Raw genomic sequence first — 18,604 nt, forward strand, 5'->3', positions numbered from 1 at the left:
GACGCACTGTAACGATGGAGATTTGGCTTAAAGCGCAGCAGCAATGCGGCTGAAAATACAGAGAAACTAGTGAAAAAGAAGGCGAAACCAGAGCTGACGAAGTACCGGAAGTAGGCACCCAAGGCCCTGTGGGGTTTTTTTTTTGCGGGGGGCAATTAGCCAAACCTAGCAAATCATTGCTATTCGTTGTTTAACTATAAAAAAATCAGACACTGATGGCACAGCACTGTACCTCCTTTATTTTCTACCAAAAATGTTTTGCGCGTGTCAGGGGGTACTTGACAAAAATATTTTAAAGGGGGTTCATCACTGAAAAAAGTTTGAGAACCACTGTCCTAGACGTTGGTTAGCTTGTCCATTCTAGTCGTCCACTTGTCGTAGCTGGCAGTTAGTGTGCGTCATGTCGTCATTGGCAAGGGGATGTGTCCTTCTGGTGCTGTTGAGTGTGGGAAGAAGGGCCCTATTTGAGTGAACGCTGGGTTTACATGCCACAATGAACCACGCTGTAGACTCTACTTTTGAGGACACCTTTTATATTGGATTTATTTTCTTTTCAATTACACCATGTTAGCTTTCTACATCAACAAAAAATTGGGACAAGTTTTGAATAAGATTATAAAAACTGTAAAAACTTTTGTGCAATGAAAAAATATTGATGAAGCATAATATATGTGGATATGTACAGGTATGTGCATATATATATATATATATATATATATATATATATATATATATATATATATAAATAATAAATATATACACACACACTAGTACTTGCTTATCAATTATATATTCTATTATTAAAGAGCAAAGCAATTCACATCGTTAAGGTGAGTTTAACCTAATAAATATACCGCAAGGTTATTCTCTCAAACTAAAGTCCTGAAGCATTTATTTTAGCAGGTTTAATTTGCATTATGAAAAATAGGTCTCCCAGAAACGACCCGTCCAGTCTCTCGCCCGAAAGCTGCTGGGATAGGCTCCAGCCCCTGGCAACCCTTCGCAGGATAAGCGGAAGAAAATGGATGGATGGATGGATGGATTTCCCAGAAAAACATATGAATCCTTTTGCAGTTGCAATGTACATATTATCACATAGTTTGCATCATCATTAATCAAAAGCAAGCTTCTCAGCTGAAAGGGTGAACTGACTAATACAGTACTGAATGTCCTAAGTTCGTATAACTTATAACTATGTGTGGGTTAGAAAATATGTTTAAGCGGAAGGACATAAAAGCGCACAACAACTTTAAGTCACTGAAGCTATGATATTATCCGAGATTTTATGACCAATGTGTGGTCGATGATGCAACAGTTTGGTGTTTTCTGGTCACAATGTAAATTTTTATATCCGTCCGTGGGACATCAACTGATTTTATAGTTATTCAGTTCTTGGTGCTTCTCCACCATCCCCCGGAGCGTCTGTTTCTGCACTATTGTCGATCATGTCCTTGTACTTACTCTTGAAAAATCCGGCCTGAGAGAACAATGCAAAGAAACGTATTGAAAAACAATCACCTCCTGCTTCAGAAATATATTAAAGGAGCCAAACAATGAGAGAAAGAGGGGAGTTACACACCTTGTACAGGCCTGCTGTGAGTAAAGCAATCAAAGCCAAACCTCCCAATGATCCTCCCACAATTTCTTTGGTAAAGTCTGGTTCTGGATACACTTCTATCTCTGTTTCAATCTGAGATATGAGGTGGCGACTTTTGGATCAGATCATTAACGTTCTCAAATGATTAGAAACAAATCAACTGTGTAAGTACCTTTCGAACAGGTGGGTTGTTATTTGACCCCGTCGAAAAGAAGATGTACTGGTTTTTGTCGTACTCCAGGCTAGCCGTGCTGGTCAAGATGAATTTGGCTGATTTAAGTCCGATCTATTTGAGAATAAACACACTGTATTACCACTGTCACATTTACCTTATATTCTGTGTGCATTTTAATTACCTGCTGTATCCATCCTGAACTAATGTTGGCAGAGATATTGTACAGTTTGCTCTCTAGTCTCCCCATGAACCCACTGCACTTGAACACCCTGCAGCTGGCAACAGAGCAGTCCTGTTGACGCAGGTGAAAGTATCGTTGATGGAACAGACAAAACCGGGATGTAACGCTTTAACATGTTACATATTACAAGATTCTCACCACATGCACAAGCACGCTTACCACTATCTTTCTTGTCTGTATCTGAGCGGCAAAATCCGCGACAGTTGGTGCTTCATCCGTCTGTGTTCTGCAGCCTGGAATCTGAAATGCAGAGCAGCTGATTCATGTCATTTTATCAAAGATGAGACCCTCATATCCACCTTGGTATAGTCGTAGTTTCACCGATAACAAATTCCTGTATAAGTTACCTTTAAACTGCCCGAATCCGCCCAGATATCTTTATTACCGAGCTTTACCGGCACCCTGATCACCACAGTGAAATTCAGAGCTCTGATATCATTTGTAACCTAAGAAGCCAGAGGAGAAATACGGTGATACTGAACAAACTGAGAACTGGAGTCAAATCTGAAAAGGCTGATTTTGATATTTTACCACAATTGAATGTTGGACTGGTTTCTGCAAGTTGTTCTTTCCGTAGGTGAAATTGTTGTAGCTGAGGGAGCTGAACAGAAATACTGAAAGTTTTAATAAATGTTAAGCATGCGTTCTGAAATCATTTATTTTGTTTCCCATAGAACACACACACCTTTCGATTGTCACAAAAATGCTGTACTTTACATCAATCTCTTTCATTTTGTAAAGCTGGCTTGAGCTGGAGTGTTCCACATTCCCACTAAAAAAAAAAAGAGAGAGTTTAAATAAATCGTACTTTCAAACACGTACTCTTTCTTCTCCGGGGGAAGGTTTGTTGATGAAAAGTACCTGGTGGCGTTTGCAGTGATAAAAATCTTCCTGTCCAGATGACTGCCGGTTTCAATCCCGTAGGACACAATGAAGAGAGCCTGAAATTCAGAGATTCATGAAAGGATTTCAAACATTTATTTAAACCTAAAAAAATAAATAAGGTTGTAAAAGATAAAAACTTCAATAGCACAGATAACGTATGATAATAATAGTTAGATGTAACTGCTTAACACCAGTATACGGGTGAAGGCATTGGAGTGTTGTGAGTGTTGTTGTGCTCTCAGGTGAAGAATTTTAGCCTGGTGCAAAGATTTTCAGAATGGTGTTGAAACTTATATGATATATAATCAAATTTGTCCCGGACCCAAACAAAAAAACAACATTTTTTACTCTCACTGAGCAGAAGTGTCGGTGCATCCGTGAATTGTGAAGACTTCAGAGTGAGTCAAAAAATAATGCCATGGTGTTATTGGACATTAAAGTTATTTCTGACATTCAAAAAGAGACAAGATAATTTGTAAAGAAAGCATAGACTAGAACTGATCCGTGCGGAACACCTTTTGTTATTGAAAACTCTAAATGAGATCTGCAGACTAAATGTATTCTCTTTGAGAGTGCCACCAGCCTCACGGAGCAGACGATGGGCTCCCTCTCACTGTGAGTCTCTATGATGCGCCCTTTTTTCACCCATATAAAATAAACTTTTCTGCCTTTGGGTCCTGATGCTCAAATATGACATTTATCTATCTGGTCACATAATGTGCAGTTAATGAATTTTTGAACAAAGAGAAATCAAATTGCTTCTTTTTGTTTGTCTGTCTGCAGAACCAACCGTTGAGTTGCTCTTGAAAATTGGCTTGTTAATCGTGCAGTCTGTCTTTCCTCGGGATAAACCAGCTTCGCTGTCCAAGGAGTTGCATTCAATCCTCCCCTTTTGTTTGAAAACAGAGAAAAACATTACCCAGAATCCCGTTAAAACAAAATCGTACCTTTACGGATTATCTAAAACCGACTTGATCCTTACCTGCAGGTTTACAAACTTCCTGTAGGAGAGCCCGGCTGGGTATGTGAGAATGACATGGGTGTTGTAGGAGTCTTCGTTGCTGTTTTCCACCGATACGGTGACATTCAACAGTTCATCGATGCCCACTTTTACTACTGAGGAGCTGAGAAATTATGAGAAAAGTGAAGTAGGAAGAGAGAAAAAAGAATGCACGTCACTATAGTGCAGCGGGAACACCCAAAAAAGAGAGCTTTCATAATGAATTCTCTGTTTTCAGTTGTACATCCAAAGGTAACTGACTCAGGCTTCACATATCTTAGCCTCACCTTGTAAAGTTGAAATCCACTTTCAGGTTATCGATACATTTTTCGTCGGTTCCACAGTTGATCTCAAACCCTAACTGGAGGAAGCATGAAGTAAGATAATTAAGCTTTTTTTTTTGGGCATGATGATGATGTTTTGGTGCCTCAGAGATCTCCTCTATTTAGATGATAATATGGAGATGTCTGTCATAACCTTAGGACATTCATTTTCACAAAACAGCAATTTCAGCAAGCGTGAATCAAAAAGGGAGATCTTCACGTTCATCACGCAGCTCAAAGTATCCTTTCAACATGAGATAAAAACTTAGACTATCTCAAAATCCCAAAAGGAAAAGAAAAGGTAGGTAGTGTGTAGGTAGTGATGCTGCTGGAAGTTCACATCCTTCAGTTCCAAAATCCGCTGCAACGAGCATCCTGGCTCATACCACGTGTCACCAGCAGAGGCCGCTACTGCTCAACCTCATGCTACCGTAGAAAACGCAGACGGAAGTGTAAGGATGTTTTGAGGGATCACTCACAAGATGGAAGCTTGTTGTCTGAGCCTGCTGTGCAAGACTTGGCCTGAGACCTTGCCGAGAGGGCAAACCATCAAAGGTGAAAGTGAGCTCATTGGAAAGTGGATTCAGAGAATCTTCTGGACAAGCCTGCGTGAGTATCGAGATGTATACATGTTTGAGTCAAACTTCTATGAGTTGTACTGGGAAGTCTTATTTGTTTGTTTGTTCTAAAATCCTCACCTCAACGTAGAAAATCTCCCTGACGCACTGATCCACGTCTAAGTTAAGCTCAAGCGACCCGCTCGCCTCCCGGATCTTCTCTTTGATGAAAGCTCGATTGTTTGGGACCTTGCGCGTAGCATCCAGCGTCAAAGTGAAATTAATCCGCGCTGCAGCTGGAACAGAAGTTACACTGATGGGTTAGACGTGTGCGCCCACTTAAAGGAAAGCTGAATGAGAATCGGACACCTCTGTCTACTGCCGAGTGCCGGCTCATCTGAAAGCAGATTGAAGCCGAGGTGGGCAGCGGTGCTGTGCAGTCCGCGTTTTGAGTGGAGATTTGCTTGGGGAGGAAGTTCACCGTAGCTTCCACCATCACGATCGGCTTCGATCTGGAAACGCACAGAGCAGCGAGATCCGTTTGCGTGATGTATCGTATAGAAATGATCAACAAGAGACAGGAGACACTGGCAGAACATTTTTACTTAGTCAACAAAAGTAAAACTATGTGTTAATATCGCATATGCGTCTGTTGCTTTATATGTATGTATGTATATTGCAACAGTAGTATTTTGGATTTACCTGAGCAGGACCACTGTTCCCTTTGAGCCCACAGCTAAGTCAGGCAGTCTGTCACTGCTCAGGTCGGAGGATGTCTGACAGAGGGACATCCCGAAGAACTTCAGTCCCGATTTGACTTCCGAGCCAGAAATTCTCTATAAAAGTAAACATTCATTGAAATATTCATTAGAAATAATTATTTTTTAAAAAAACAACAACTGTAAAACCGCACTCCTGTCTCTCCTCCAGGGGGCAGCATCAGACCGTGGCTGCCGCTCCTCCTGCTTTAGTCAAAGAGATCTCAGTGTTTGTGTGACGAAAGAGTTTGGAATTTTTATTTATTTTTTTAAAATCGAGGCTAACCTTACTTAACCCTTTAAAAAAGTACTTGTCAGCACTATATGTGGTGTGAACACAGTCAGATGTTTCGCAGCATCAGCAAAGAATCCATTCACTGTGTGTGTAGATCAAAATGTCAACAGAATGTTAACTTTCTCTCTCATCTGCTGATTTAATGATATGTACGAATTTAATGATATCATTAAAGTCTGCTTCCAAAATCACTGGAAGCCAGCAGAGTGACAAACTTTCTCAGGGTAGGGAAGCACGATTATCAATCATGACCATGTCTTGTCCGGTGAATTTGTATTCTGCGCAGTGCCACTGTGTGTATGTGATGAGAGAACTGTAAAATCTGAATTTCCCTCAGGGGATAAATGCAGCTGTCTGTATCTGTAAAATGAAAACGAGGCATATCAGATTAAAGTACCTCGAAATGCGGTCGCAGTGATAGGATTTGATGTCATTTTTGACTGTTTAGACCGACTGGCAATCTGAATTGTTTGATTCCCTTTGCACCTGCGAGTAAACTGAAGAGATTCTTCGTCTCCCCTCGCCGTGGAATATGTAGATGCTGCCTTGGCCGTCGTTCTCCAAGGGCGCGCCAACAGCCAGTTCAGTCAAACCATCCGTGTTAAGATCAGGCAGGACGGCAAGAGCACTGCCAAAGCGCCCTTGGTGTGATGGAGCTCCCCTCAGAATCAACGGAGAATCGAAGCGACACTCAACTTTCTGGTGGAAATGTTAAGAGGAGAGTTAATGTTTGAAAGGTCATGGTAGATTGAAATTAAAAAAAAAAATTCCAATTCCATATGAAATAGTAATTTACCAAACTAGTTAAACTGCAGACGTAAACTCTTCCCTCTCGGTCACTTTCCATGAACATAGGGGAGGATATGAGGACGATGTCAGTGTAGGTATCACGATCCACATCCACGGCACTGACCGCCGCCCCGAAATATTCACCGATCTGAAACTGTAAACAACAACAACAAGCATTGAAATCTCATCCCCAAAAAAAGAGAAGGGAACCAAAAGCATTAGAGTGAGATTGACCATATACCTGCCATTTGAACGGATCAATAGTTTGCTCAAAAACATTCTTGTAAACCGCCATCACAATGCCACGGTGTTTATACCTCGGAGCGCCAACGATGGTCAATGTGCCGGACTGAGTATTGGCAACTGCCATGGAGTAACCTGGAATTAAAGCCATTCAATTAAATTACCTTTCCACATTGAACGAAACTAACAAACATAAGACATCATCGAGAGTCAGGAAACTAAACCATAACATGACCTCACATGCATCCAAGAAGCAGGAGGTCGGTGGAGCGTTCACTTACCTTTTTTGTCCACTTTTTTAAAAACAAACTATAAAAAACAATATTTTCCAGCAAGCGACTGATAACAAATAAGCATTTTTAATTATGTATTATTCCTTACAGAATGCTTTAGTGTTCTTTTTTTTTTTTTTAATCTTGCATGATTGTGACCATAACTCTTTGCTTACCCAGATAACTGTCAGGCTCCATACTGAGAGGCTCATAGGAGCCACCCTCCTGACCTGCCTTGGTGTATTCCTGGTAGCCTCCCCGCCACTGGTTGGCTCCTATAACTGCCATCTGAATGCCCTGAAATGGTATGATTTTATTTATTTATTTTGGACATGGCAATGCTGAGCAAGGAACAAAACTATAAAAAGGGAAAGATATTTTGATCAGAACGCAATTTACTTGACACCTTCCGTCTTCAAAAAGGAGGAAGAAAAGCGAATCTTGTTTGGCGGTAATATCCTATTAGACACTTGCTTTGCTATGCTTAAACTGCCATTGTACTCTACTATACTGTCTAATTATCATTTTTCTCTGGATGCATTTCCTTAAACTGAAATATATGTGGGACTGGCGACCCATCCAGGGTGAACCTCACCTCTCACCCTAGGCCTGCTGGGATAGGCTCCACCCCCCGTGACCCTTAACAGGATAAGCAATAGAAAATGGATGGATGGATGGATTTGCAAAACCTGTTATTTGACTCCTGCAACTGAAGCGCACCCTTTCTTTAAGGTAAAGGAAATGCACTTGCAAGAAAACATCAGAGAAAAGGCAGTATGTGCCAATCTTTGAAAATTTGAAATTCTACCTGTTTTTCATTCATAAATGGTGGTAAATGTGTGTGTGTGTGGGGGGGGGGGGGGGTGGGTGTGGGTGTGGGTGTGGGTGGATGGTAATTATTTACTTCAGGCATGTAAACAGCACTGAATCCCAGCTGAGCCATCTCCATTTTCAGTGACTGTCCACCTGTTTGAGACCCTGCAACATAAATTAGCATAAACATGTAGCCTGAGATGATAATCTGCCATTTCTGTGGCAGACTAAACAAAATAATCCTCCCCCCCCCCCCCCCCCCAGTAATCTAAAGTTAAAACTGAGAGAGTTACCAATGTAAAATCTGAATTATCAAGCAATGTCCGCATGGATTTACTATTGGATTGACTCAATATGTCACAAATGAAAGGAAGTTCAGCTTAAAATGGGTTAAGCCTTTCAAAATAAAAGCACGAAAAAGTTATCTTCGGTTACATTTATACCTTCAATAGCGAAGATTTTGTCCTGTAAATTCTGCCTTATTATTTCAAGGGCATCAAAGTTCTCCACTTGAAACATGTGACTCGCTGGCGGAGAAGATGCAATGGTTTCCAGTTCCTTTATGGCTCTTGGCTTAGTAAAAGCACTTCCCACCTAGGGATATTGAGAAAATATGAACTGTTGCGCTGTGCAACAAAAGTATTTGACTCTCATACTGATTGGCATGCCTTTAAGTTCTTGAATGTCTGACTTAATAACGTTGACAAATTCTGAAGTAGATTATGAAAACATGACGAATAGTTGCTTACTGTATGTCAAAAAGTCAATTTTCTGATTCTAAACTCCTCACGAACTGTATGTGTGAATGCATACATACATACAAACATACTTAAATTCATTTAATGGGTTAAAATGAAGTGTTGTGATTTTAAAGTAGCTGAATGACTGTGAAACTATGCTCTTCAAACAAATGATGACGTGCATGCGTCGGGCAGCTAAACTGTCTTTAATGTCAGTATGCGGCGTATATTTAGAACTCACCCCAATAGCAAATCGAACTATATTTTTGCCTTCAGCTAAGTCTGCTGCAGGTTTCAATTCGGATTCGTCGTTCGACTCTCCATCTGTAATGACGATCAAAACTTTCTTCACGTTTGATCTGGAACCTCTACGAGCCGAAAAAACTGTGTTGCTGTCAAAAAGAGAGATCTTGTTTCAGTATGCTATATGTTGTCGTGGTACATGTTATTGTATTGCGATGTCTTATTTATCGTCCTCTCCAAATCTAGACAATCTTACATGCTCTTTTCTCTCCTCCGTGCGTGCATTAGGGTGCGGAAACCAACAGAGACTGACTCGTCGCTACCTAGCTCAGCACACTGAATGGTAGTGAATGGGAAGTGTTAGCATACCTATAGTCATCGTATAGACTTTTCTCTGAAACTCTCTTTTCCTGCATTAATGCACATACACACAGACATAAAATCAAAAGTTTGAATAACAAAGCTCAGTGTTTGTTGGTGATGAGACAAGTGACTGCTAATCATAAAGAAGATGATTATTTCTGGAAAAAAACATCTTTATCTATTTGATGACTGAGCTTCGCTAACACTTCCCATCGAATACTATTCACTATGCTAAGCTAACATTTAGCCAGTCGTCTCTGCGGATCTCCCTCATGCACACACAGAGAAGAGAATGGTATTTATCTTGTTATTCGACTGGGAAAAGGAAAGAAAATCTTTCCAAAGCAGTACATTCCTTTAAAAAAAAAAATTTCTTTATACATTACAAAAAAACTTATCTTAACTCACTGAGTAAAATGAGTTTTGCTTCGATTGTACACAGACATGAAGGCACTTACACCACTTTTCGTATGGCGGAAGCCGTATAGGTCCATCCCGTTAACTGTTTTATTCTGTCAATTTGAGATTTCCAGTCATTAGCATCAAAGGTATCAAAGTAATAATGGATGGTGGACGATGTGGAGAACTGGGCGATGGCAAACTGGAAAAAAGAAGCAGACACTTAAACATAATTGAATGTTTCCAATTCTTTGAGTCTTCCACGGCAGCGTGAAGACAAACCTTACCTTTATATCTTTTCCTTGGAAAGATTTGACCAGATTTTTCACAAAATCTTTCATCCTATTAAAATCTTCTGCGCCTACACTGCCTGAACCATCCAGGAGAAATGCAATATCTGCTTGGATTCGACAATCTGTGCAAGAAGAATCAAAGTTTTGACTAATGCCAGGGAATATGCTAGCATCACTTATTCGTACGGTATAATCACTTAACTACTCCAAATTTCTTTTACCATGATCACTCCCTTGCTGTTTACGTGACTGTGAAGGACAAAAGAATTACCTTCAATAGATGAAGGCATAGGGGAACCGACGCGACCATTATGGGCTATCTGCAAACACACACCGCTGTACGTGGTGATACTTTTGCAGTCCTTCGGGATGGTCGGACCGCATGCCTGAAAGAAAACAACATTTTCATCCCGATTATTCTCCAGAAATATTTTCTCTTGGAGTCACGAGGTTCACTGGCATGAATTGGCCCGCAGAAGCAGTTCAGCTACATTACCACAGTGCCTTGTAAGGTGTTGTCACTCGCCATGGTCAAACCAAGGGACATGTTGACTGCAAAGTCTGGCACTGTGTTCAATAGGTGTTCAGTTAGTATTTCCCATTCACAAAACATCAGTTCAATACAAACAACAGCTGGCATGCACAGGTTTTCTTTTTCATTCTGGTTGAGATCACTTTGGTTAAGGATTTTGAATCGACCGTTTACACGAGATGTGATCTCATCTGGGTCTAGACACATTGAATCAGAACAGACGGTGACGATGCACGAGATGATCGTGTGACTGATCAACAGCGAGGACTGAGATGAAGATGGAGGTCCGTTTATTTTTATACTTCTAATCAAGGTTTTCCTACTGTCTAGGTGTTCAATAGTGTGTAATCCGTTTGTAGTTTAAATGAAAGACAAACTGTCAGCCGTGGATCAGTTCTGCTTTATTTGAAGAAATGCCCACAGGCTTTTGTGTCAAGGCAGGGCAAGCGCAGCCAGACAACTACCTGTTTCTCTCTTACATAATACAGTTTTTCCCGATTATCGATTTTATATCGAGGCTTAAGATGAAGGTATAATTAACATAAAATTCCAAAAAGGCATTGCTGCATCACTGTCGGAACTCTTCTGAAAATGCATCCGTCACATGACTCAAACTAAACAACTGCTAATTCTGTTCCACAGCTCGCTGTCGTGGGGTTGACGAATGATAACGAGTGTTATAATTTTGATCGGATCGTTCATATAAAGCATCCATCCATCCATCCATTGTCTACAGCTTATCCTGTTAAGGGACGCGGGGGCTGGAGCCTATCCCAGCAGCCTTCAGTAAGAGGCAGGGTTCACCCTGGATGGGTCACCAGTCCATCACAGGGCCAACACATAGAGACAGACAACCATTCACACTCACAGTCACACCTACAGTCAATTTAGAGTATCAATCAGCCTCGTCCCCTCTTGATGTCTTTGGACTGTGGGAGGAAGCTGGAGTACCAGAGAGAACCCACACAGGAACAGGGAGAACATGCAGACTCCACACAGAAAGACTCGAACCTGGAACCTTCTTGCTGTGAGGCGACAGTGCTAACCACTGCACCACCGTGCAGCTCCACATAAAGCACCTTGAAAGGAACAGTTGCTCACCTGGAATTTGCAGGACATTGCACGACGTAGTGGAGCATTTGAATATAAGTCCCCTCCGATCTTGTGAATACTGTGCAAGAGGTGCACTTACCAGTAAGCTGAGAAAGTAAAACCGAGCATGTAGTGAGTTTAGTGGCGCTAAATGAACCTCATACAAACTAAACTGACAGAGATCCTCGCAATGTCTCCACTTACTCTGATTGTTTTTGCACTATCTGGTATCCGAAGCCTGCAGCGTCGTTACTCAGGGCCTTCCAAGCCACAGGATCAATATTAAAGCAAAGTGCAGCTTTAAACACTGAGGAATCAAAAAGAAGAAGAAGAAGAAGCACACAGTTTGATTCAGAACTGAGTCCATATATGGGATGTGATGAAGAATTAGATCATCAGAGAGTCGCGAAAACCAAAATGTGTCCTTTCTAGTGGAAAAAAAATGGTTTAAAACACATGAGATGACACCTTCGAGCAGTTTTCTTTGATGTGGGTGTAGAAAAACTGTGTTATATAAGAACTGCAGAAAAATGTGCTTCCTTTTTTCCTTTGGGGTCATGAATTCAGCTCAGTTTAAAATAGCCAGTGTCTGACAAATTTGTTGACCACATCACAATATTTTCTCAACTTTAAGAATATTTAAAGTGCATGTAGTTGAAATTGGGTGTTCCACATGTTTCCACGTGTTCAGAAAGTATATCTGAGATGATTTTTTTATGAACATTTTTTTCCAGAAAAAAAAAATACAATTAATTTACAAATAATTGTATACATTTTCACTTTCAATTGAAACTCTCATCATTAATTCCATACTTTTACATTTCTGCCTCTAAATATTTTATGTAGTGTAGTAAACTTAACTAAAACCCCCCAATGGTTGAAATATAACAAAGGAGGCAGCTTGGTGAAATGCTAGATTTAATTCAACATTTATGTCAAGTTCCTTCTGCTAATTGTAAGATAAAGTTGGTGCTGATGGACACGTCTCTTTCCTGTCTCCTATGCAATTCTTCCCTTTTCTGTCGCAGCTTGAAAAGGGAAGAATTGGTCGCTACATGCCAGCTGTAAAAATGTCTACAACTCCTCCAGGCAAGGAAAAGGAATTAATGAATGAATAAACTATAAAGAAATGAGCTAAAGAACAAAAATGACTTCTTGAGATGATTTCGCAGCACTGAGTGAACTCATTTTAAAAAAACTAGTAGACTCAAAATGATGTATCGTCACTGAAATGATTGCCTAAGTCATTTTTGGACTTTTTTTTTTTTTTTTGCCTAAATCAAGTCCTTATGATGTTTTGTCTCCTGTTTTTTTTGTGTGTGTGTGTGTGTGTGTGTGTTCTCTGAAAATCCGGAGAGAAAAAAAATAACTTGAGCGATTTTTTTTTTTTAAAGGAGGCGCCGATTTGTGAAAATCATCAAACTTAATATCTTTTGTAAAATTGTTCGTATTAGCCTTGCTGTGCCGAAGAATTTGGTATTTTTTGTGCTTCACGTTTATCTATCAGATGAAAATGATTTCTATTTAGGAACGTATAATCAATTCCAATTACAGGAACTTCATATTATTTAAACACTTGCACAAAAAGAGACTAGAGAGGACAGAAGAGGATATTTATTTGTCTTACCCGAAAACAACACTGTGGTTAAAATTGTCCAGTCCATACTCCCGTGGAAAATGTGAAAATATTGATACGTCTTTTGAGGTGAGACAGCTGTGAGGCAGAAAGCTCTCAATATGCAGACATTGAGGGGAGAGAACAGAGGAAAAAAAAAAAGAGACAGTCAGTAAGAGGAACTCTCATGTAGGAGGGGTTACAAAATTAGCCAACACCTTCCGTTGATGTGCCCACACTGATGCTAATACCGCTACAAATCTCACCTCATATTTTAAAAAGGCTTTTAAAGCATTGATCCAACTACCTGCGTGGGATTCAACGCAGTATTTACAGCAGAATGTTTTTCAGTTGCAGACGCAAATGAAAGGAATGCAAATTGCTCCATTTTCCTAACTTATGCCGCTGTGTAAATTCTTTTGGAGATAAAGGTAAGCGGCTTTTAAATCCCATTATGAAAAAAATGTACAAAATATTTTCAAACCTGTCTGATCTGGTCTTAAAACCCAATAAAAGATTATTTACTCATTCAGAAACAATATTTCCATGGCTTAAAATATGATGTTTTTTTGTTTCACTTCCCTCTGCACTTTGGTTTTATCCGCATGAGAGGAAATGACACACATCATCCTGGGGGGGGGGGGGGGAATTGAAATGGTAAGGCTGCTTACCTCATATCACAATAAGTGTTATTCTCTTTTGTAGTGTGTGAGCAAAGTCATTTGTTTTTACTTCCCAATTTAACCAGTGTGACGGATGCGTGTTTGATGGAGAGAGAAATACAACAGCACGCACACACACACACACACACACACACACTTATTTTTTTTCTGTTTATCATATGAGAGATGAAATGAAACACATAAGGGTTTTGCAGCTTGCCTGTGTTTCGTGTCTAACCTCTGCTAGCTGACGCTCTGCTGAGGAGCAAAGACCATTGAGAAAGGTCAAGAAAAGGTCAAGGATCAACGTTCTGTGTTGCTGTGTCTGGATTGGATTTCTAAGGGCAGGTTGGCAATGTTGTCACATACCCTCGGAGCCTCTGTATGAGTGTGAGTTGGGGGGTTATTAGTACATACTGTATCATACTGTATATAAAATGATCTTTTATAGCTTTTCCAGCTGTGGTGGCAAATTTAAACTCACTTGAAGCTTTAATTCTATTTATCACAATGTATCGTTGACAATGCTTTAAACTAGAAAATACAAGACATTCTAAGTGTATAGAAGATGCATCATGCTGTTGGTTATTTTTAGTTTATTTCTAGAACCTAGTTTTTACTTAATTATGTTACAACCTCATTTGCATTTGTCTTTTCCCTATACACCCCCCCCCCATCCTCTCTCTCCCTCAGTCTGTTGCTTTCCCTGCTAGTCACATATGAAACACACTTTGCCCTTTCACTGGCTACTCCCCAACATGTTACTCCAACTCCAGCCACTCTGAATGTCACGAGCAGTTTCTGGTTGCATCCTGTTCTTTTTATAGCCAGGCAGCTGAAATGTGAGGGGTCACAATAGGAGGATAAATACAAGGGCCAGAGAGCTGAAGGGGCGTCGCAGACGAAGGCCGGATCCTCTCCTTCCCTCTCTCTTCTCCCAGCTCTCCTTCTAAACTCAAAGGTAAAAGGACAACGAAACTGACTGACGCCTCAAGTTTGAAAATATTGGACTTTATGAGTATTTTGGTCACATAGAGCATGGTATGCATGGTGTTTCCGAACATTTTAGAGACATGATGAGTAAATATATGCTTACAGCTACTCTATATGGGTGTCGCTATCAATAGCTAGTAGAGAGAGAAATATTTATCCACAATATTTTTTCCAGTTATGACACATCATTGCTTATTTCCATGACAGGGAAGTTCAATTCAGCTATTTTTACTGCCCTGCAGGCTATTGCTAAACCTCTAATCTGATGAAAAGTTTCCGTTACACTGTTGCTGAGCTTTCAGTGTTGTCTCCCTGGTATTGGCAAGGGTGGTAACAGCATTTTGTCTAAAGGATGTACAATTCTTCCTTCTTTTAATGTAAATGTGTTTCCCGATAGAGTTCTCTCATGCAGTGCGTGTCCAGTGTGTCCATGGTACTGCAGTTGTGTATATTTAGTTCAGTCTACTGATAGGGGAGAGGGAGGGAGGAGTTGGTATGTAGTAGAAGAGCAGGGAAGAGGAAAGGAAAGGTCAGGGATAAGAGGCTAGAAAATGGAAAAGGTCACTTACGTGCTTGTGATTATTTCTATAGGGGGGGTTGGAAACAGCGAGGGCAGCGGGCTCTCTGACACTGGATCCACCGGGTTGCTATATATCGTGCCTGGGGATAAAATGTACAACGCCAGAACAAAAAGTACTTTACGTTTCATACGAACAACACTACCTTGTCTTGGTTTCAGACAGACAGCGAGAGCTAGGCAGGATCTCATTTCACCACTTCCTTTAGTGAGTTAACCTCATATTCAGTTCTCGTAACAGGCAAATTCTCACACGGTTACAAAGCAATTCATAACCACCAGCGCGCCATTTGACTCCTGTTGAACTTTCACCCTCTACAGCTATGTGTTAAGCTCACTGTGACACAAATGTTTAGGATTTAGCTCATTCTTCTTCTTCTTCTTCTTCTTCTTCCCAAATAGAGTCAAGATGCCTCACGCATACCCTTTCCTCACTCCTGAGCAGAAGAAGGAGCTCAGTGATATCGCTCACAAGATCGTCGCTCCTGGCAAGGGAATCCTTGCTGCAGACGAGTCCACTGGTAAAGAGGGATTTCAAGAAATAAATTAGAAAAATGAGAAATGTTTCCTTTTTAATTTGATCTAAAAATTTAATTGTGTTGTCCTGGTATTGTCAATTGAGAGCCGTCATGTGAATTCATGATGAAAACATGATTAAAAACAATGGGAACTAAGGGGTTAATGTACATTTTAAGAATTATTTCTTGAGCTACAGGGCCATTAAAGAGTTCTGATTACAGACAAGAGATGGACTCTCTACTTATTCTGATTAATAAATTGGAGTCACAAATACACCAGGCGTGTTCTCAGCCATCTTATCTCTCTATACTAAAACTTCCAGGTAGCGTGGCCAAGCGCTTCCAGAGCATCAACGCTGAGAACACTGAGGAGAACAGGAGGCTGTACCGTCAGCTCCTCTTCACTGCGGATGACCGCATCAACCCTTGCATCGGTGGTGTCATCCTCTTCCATGAGACCATGTACCAGAAGACCGATGATGGCAAGACCTTCCCCGAGTACCTCAAACATAGAAACATGGTGGTTGGCATCAAGGTTGACAAAGGTGTTGTCCCTCTGGCCGGAACCAATGGCGAGACCACAACCCAGGGTGAGCCGAGAACAGATTTAGACGCAAAGAAAGCAACCCAGAGATCTTTCTAGTCTAACCTAACATTGGGTTCTCTCCTTCTTTCTAAGGTCTTGATGGACTGTATGAGCGCTGCGCCCAGTACAAGAAGGATGGTGCCGACTTTGCCAAGTGGCGTTGTGTGCTGAAAATCACCCCCACTACTCCCTCAAGACTGGCCATCATTGAGAATGCCAACGTTCTGGCTCGCTATGCCAGCATCTGCCAGATGGTAAGAACAACATATAGGTCGGGGTGGCCGTGCCAGGTTTTTAGGATAATTTTGCTAGTGTCACAGCACATATTTATCAATAGAAAAATTGACAGCCTATGTGTATACGTGCTTTGAGTTGTTTGAATATGTAGTTGTCAGTCAAACCCATGGTTCTAAGAGCTGCAGCACCAGGGATGTCCTCACTTCCGTCCTGCTCGGGTTTTAGGGTGAAGTTTACCACCTGATACGTTACGAAAAGGTTATTCACCGGTTAAAAAAAAAAAAAAAAAAAAGCAAATTGACATGGAAAATTACAGCTTATACTGCCGATTCACTATCTAAATCCATTAAGTTTAGCAATACATAAATCTATGAAAGATATTTTGTCTCCTTTAAACAACTGATGGTTGTTCTGTTAAGAGAAAAATGAATATTGTATTCCATAACACCATATATAATCAAACCTGCTTTCTATCAAGCTTTGCTAACACCACCTTGCTTTTCCCAGCATGGCATCGTCCCCATCGTTGAGCCTGAGATTCTCCCCGATGGCGACCATGACCTGAAGCGCTGCCAGTACGTCACTGAGAAGGTCCTGGCTGCTGTCTACAAGGCTCTGTCCGACCACCATGTCTACCTGGAGGGAACACTGCTCAAGCCCAACATGGTTACCCCTGGACACTCCTGCTCACTCAAGTATAGCAACCAGGAGATTGCCATGGCAACTGTCACTGCCCTGCGCCGCACTGTACCCCCTGCAGTCCCCGGTGAGCACATGAAAATTCTGCTTATTGAATAGTCTGCATGACATCTACTGATCTGTCTCATAACACTCTTCTTCTGCAGGTGTCACCTTCCTGTCTGGTGGCCAGAGTGAGGAGGAAGCCTCTGTTAACCTGAATGCCATGAACCAGTGCCCTCTGCACAGGCCCTGGGCCCTGACCTTCTCATATGGTCGTGCCCTGCAGGCCTCCGCCCTCAAAGCCTGGGGTGGCAAGAAGGAGAATGGAAAGGCCTGCCAGGAGGAGTTCATCAAGAGAGCTCTGGTATGTGTGAAGGAAAAATGATTCTATTACTGCATCGCGTAACACAGATGATACTGTAGATTTTTGCTGAGGAATTATTAGCATTAGTCTCAAACTCATTGTTGCAGTTTTTTTATTGCCCAGATACTAATATTCTTTTTCCCCTTTTACAGGCCAACAGCCTGGCCTGCCAGGGCAAATACGCTGGATCTGGAGGCAGTGCTGCTGGTGGAGAGTCACTGTTTGTGGCTAACCACGCTTATTAAACCTGGATGCTCACCTTTTTCATTTTCACCTTCACAATAATCACATCACAATCAAAAAGGTCATGCTGTCTTAGTCACCTCCTATGAAACGATCTCTCCAAAGAGAGATCAGGGGAGGGGAAACCTTGGGTTGTTGCTGCAGCAAGGAGATTCGGCTAAAATGTTCTGCCTCCATTCCCTTACCCTTTTTTTTTAAACACCTTTTTTCAGGTGAAGATTCCCAAAATGTTTTTACACAACTTGTACTACTTTTCATTGGTCCGATTCCACCAAGTACAGTATATGATTTATACTGTTCTAATGAAATAAAGTATTCACCCTTCTATGTTGCGTTACTTCCTTCTGAGCAATCTTATGACATCGAGGGCCACATTCATTCCACAATAACAGACTACAACCAATGTTGTCTGATCACTCTGAGAGAATTCCATCACAAGGTGTTAAACACAATGATATGAGAGCAACTCATCTAGGAATGCAAGTGTAAAAATGAATGCTCATGATAGTTAGGAAAAA

The 18,604-nt window shown here is 41.1% G+C and overlaps 2 protein-coding genes across 5 annotated transcripts; one reads left to right on the forward strand and one right to left on the reverse strand.

Annotated features, from left to right (window-relative positions):
* Nucleotides 1-571: 571 nt before the first annotated feature.
* On the reverse strand, nt 572-13,362 carry LOC147239581 (integrin alpha-M-like). Its single transcript, XM_086196184.1, has 30 exons — nt 13,238-13,362; nt 11,815-11,917; nt 11,620-11,717; nt 10,483-10,553; nt 10,258-10,372; nt 9,981-10,108; nt 9,753-9,895; nt 8,930-9,080; nt 8,392-8,542; nt 8,040-8,113; nt 7,312-7,432; nt 6,862-6,998; nt 6,628-6,774; nt 6,318-6,530; nt 5,481-5,614; nt 5,148-5,290; nt 4,920-5,074; nt 4,701-4,826; nt 4,186-4,259; nt 3,881-4,022; nt 3,689-3,787; nt 2,875-2,954; nt 2,699-2,785; nt 2,545-2,614; nt 2,361-2,459; nt 2,173-2,253; nt 1,954-2,064; nt 1,770-1,883; nt 1,580-1,690; nt 572-1,477 (listed from the first exon to the last, which is right to left on the reverse strand). The coding sequence occupies exons 1-30, from the start codon at nt 13,272-13,274 to the stop codon at nt 1,382-1,384; spliced, it is 3,411 nt and encodes a 1,136-aa protein (XP_086052310.1). The 5' UTR covers nt 13,275-13,362; the 3' UTR covers nt 572-1,381.
* On the forward strand, nt 4,676-18,411 carry aldoab (aldolase a, fructose-bisphosphate, b). 4 transcript variants are annotated; one of them, XM_086196187.1, is made up of 10 exons: nt 4,678-4,830; nt 7,316-7,440; nt 7,719-7,867; nt 14,715-14,848; nt 15,860-15,978; nt 16,299-16,565; nt 16,655-16,815; nt 17,306-17,564; nt 17,644-17,843; nt 17,996-18,411. In XM_086196187.1, the coding sequence occupies exons 5-10, from the start codon at nt 15,867-15,869 to the stop codon at nt 18,086-18,088; spliced, it is 1,092 nt and encodes a 363-aa protein (XP_086052313.1). In that variant the 5' UTR covers nt 4,678-4,830; nt 7,316-7,440; nt 7,719-7,867; nt 14,715-14,848; nt 15,860-15,866; the 3' UTR covers nt 18,089-18,411. The 4 variants fall into 4 exon arrangements, with proteins under 4 accessions (XP_086052314.1, XP_086052313.1, XP_086052312.1 ...); XM_086196186.1 differs by lacking the exon at nt 7,719-7,867; XM_086196189.1 differs by lacking the exon at nt 7,316-7,440 and having other exon boundaries at nt 4,703-4,830.
* Nucleotides 18,412-18,604: the final 193 nt, after the last annotated feature.

The sequence above is a fragment of the Aulostomus chinensis genome, chromosome 23 (genome assembly GCF_037954235.1).
Source record: "Aulostomus chinensis isolate RoL2024-O1b breed Wild chromosome 23, RoL_Achi_v1.0, whole genome shotgun sequence".
Taxonomy (NCBI): Eukaryota; Metazoa; Chordata; class Actinopteri; order Syngnathiformes; family Aulostomidae; genus Aulostomus; species Aulostomus chinensis.

Coding starts and splice junctions, on each gene's coding strand:
- LOC147239581 (XM_086196184.1), bottom strand. CDS start 13,274: ATGGACTGGACAATTTTAACCACAGTGTTGTTTTCGG. Junction 11,918..13,237: donor AACCACAGTGTTGTTTTCGG/GTAAGACAAATA, acceptor TTGATTCCTCAG/TGTTTAAAGCTGCACTTTGC. Junction 1,478..1,579: donor TCACAGCAGGCCTGTACAAG/GTGTGTAACTCC, acceptor TTGTTCTCTCAG/GCCGGATTTTTCAAGAGTAA.
- aldoab (XM_086196188.1), top strand. CDS start 15,867: ATGCCTCACGCATACCCTTTCCTCACTCCTGAGCAGAAGAAGGAGCTC. Junction 16,816..17,305: donor ATGCCAGCATCTGCCAGATG/GTAAGAACAACA, acceptor TGCTTTTCCCAG/CATGGCATCGTCCCCATCGT. Junction 17,565..17,643: donor TGTACCCCCTGCAGTCCCCG/GTGAGCACATGA, acceptor CTTCTTCTGCAG/GTGTCACCTTCCTGTCTGGT.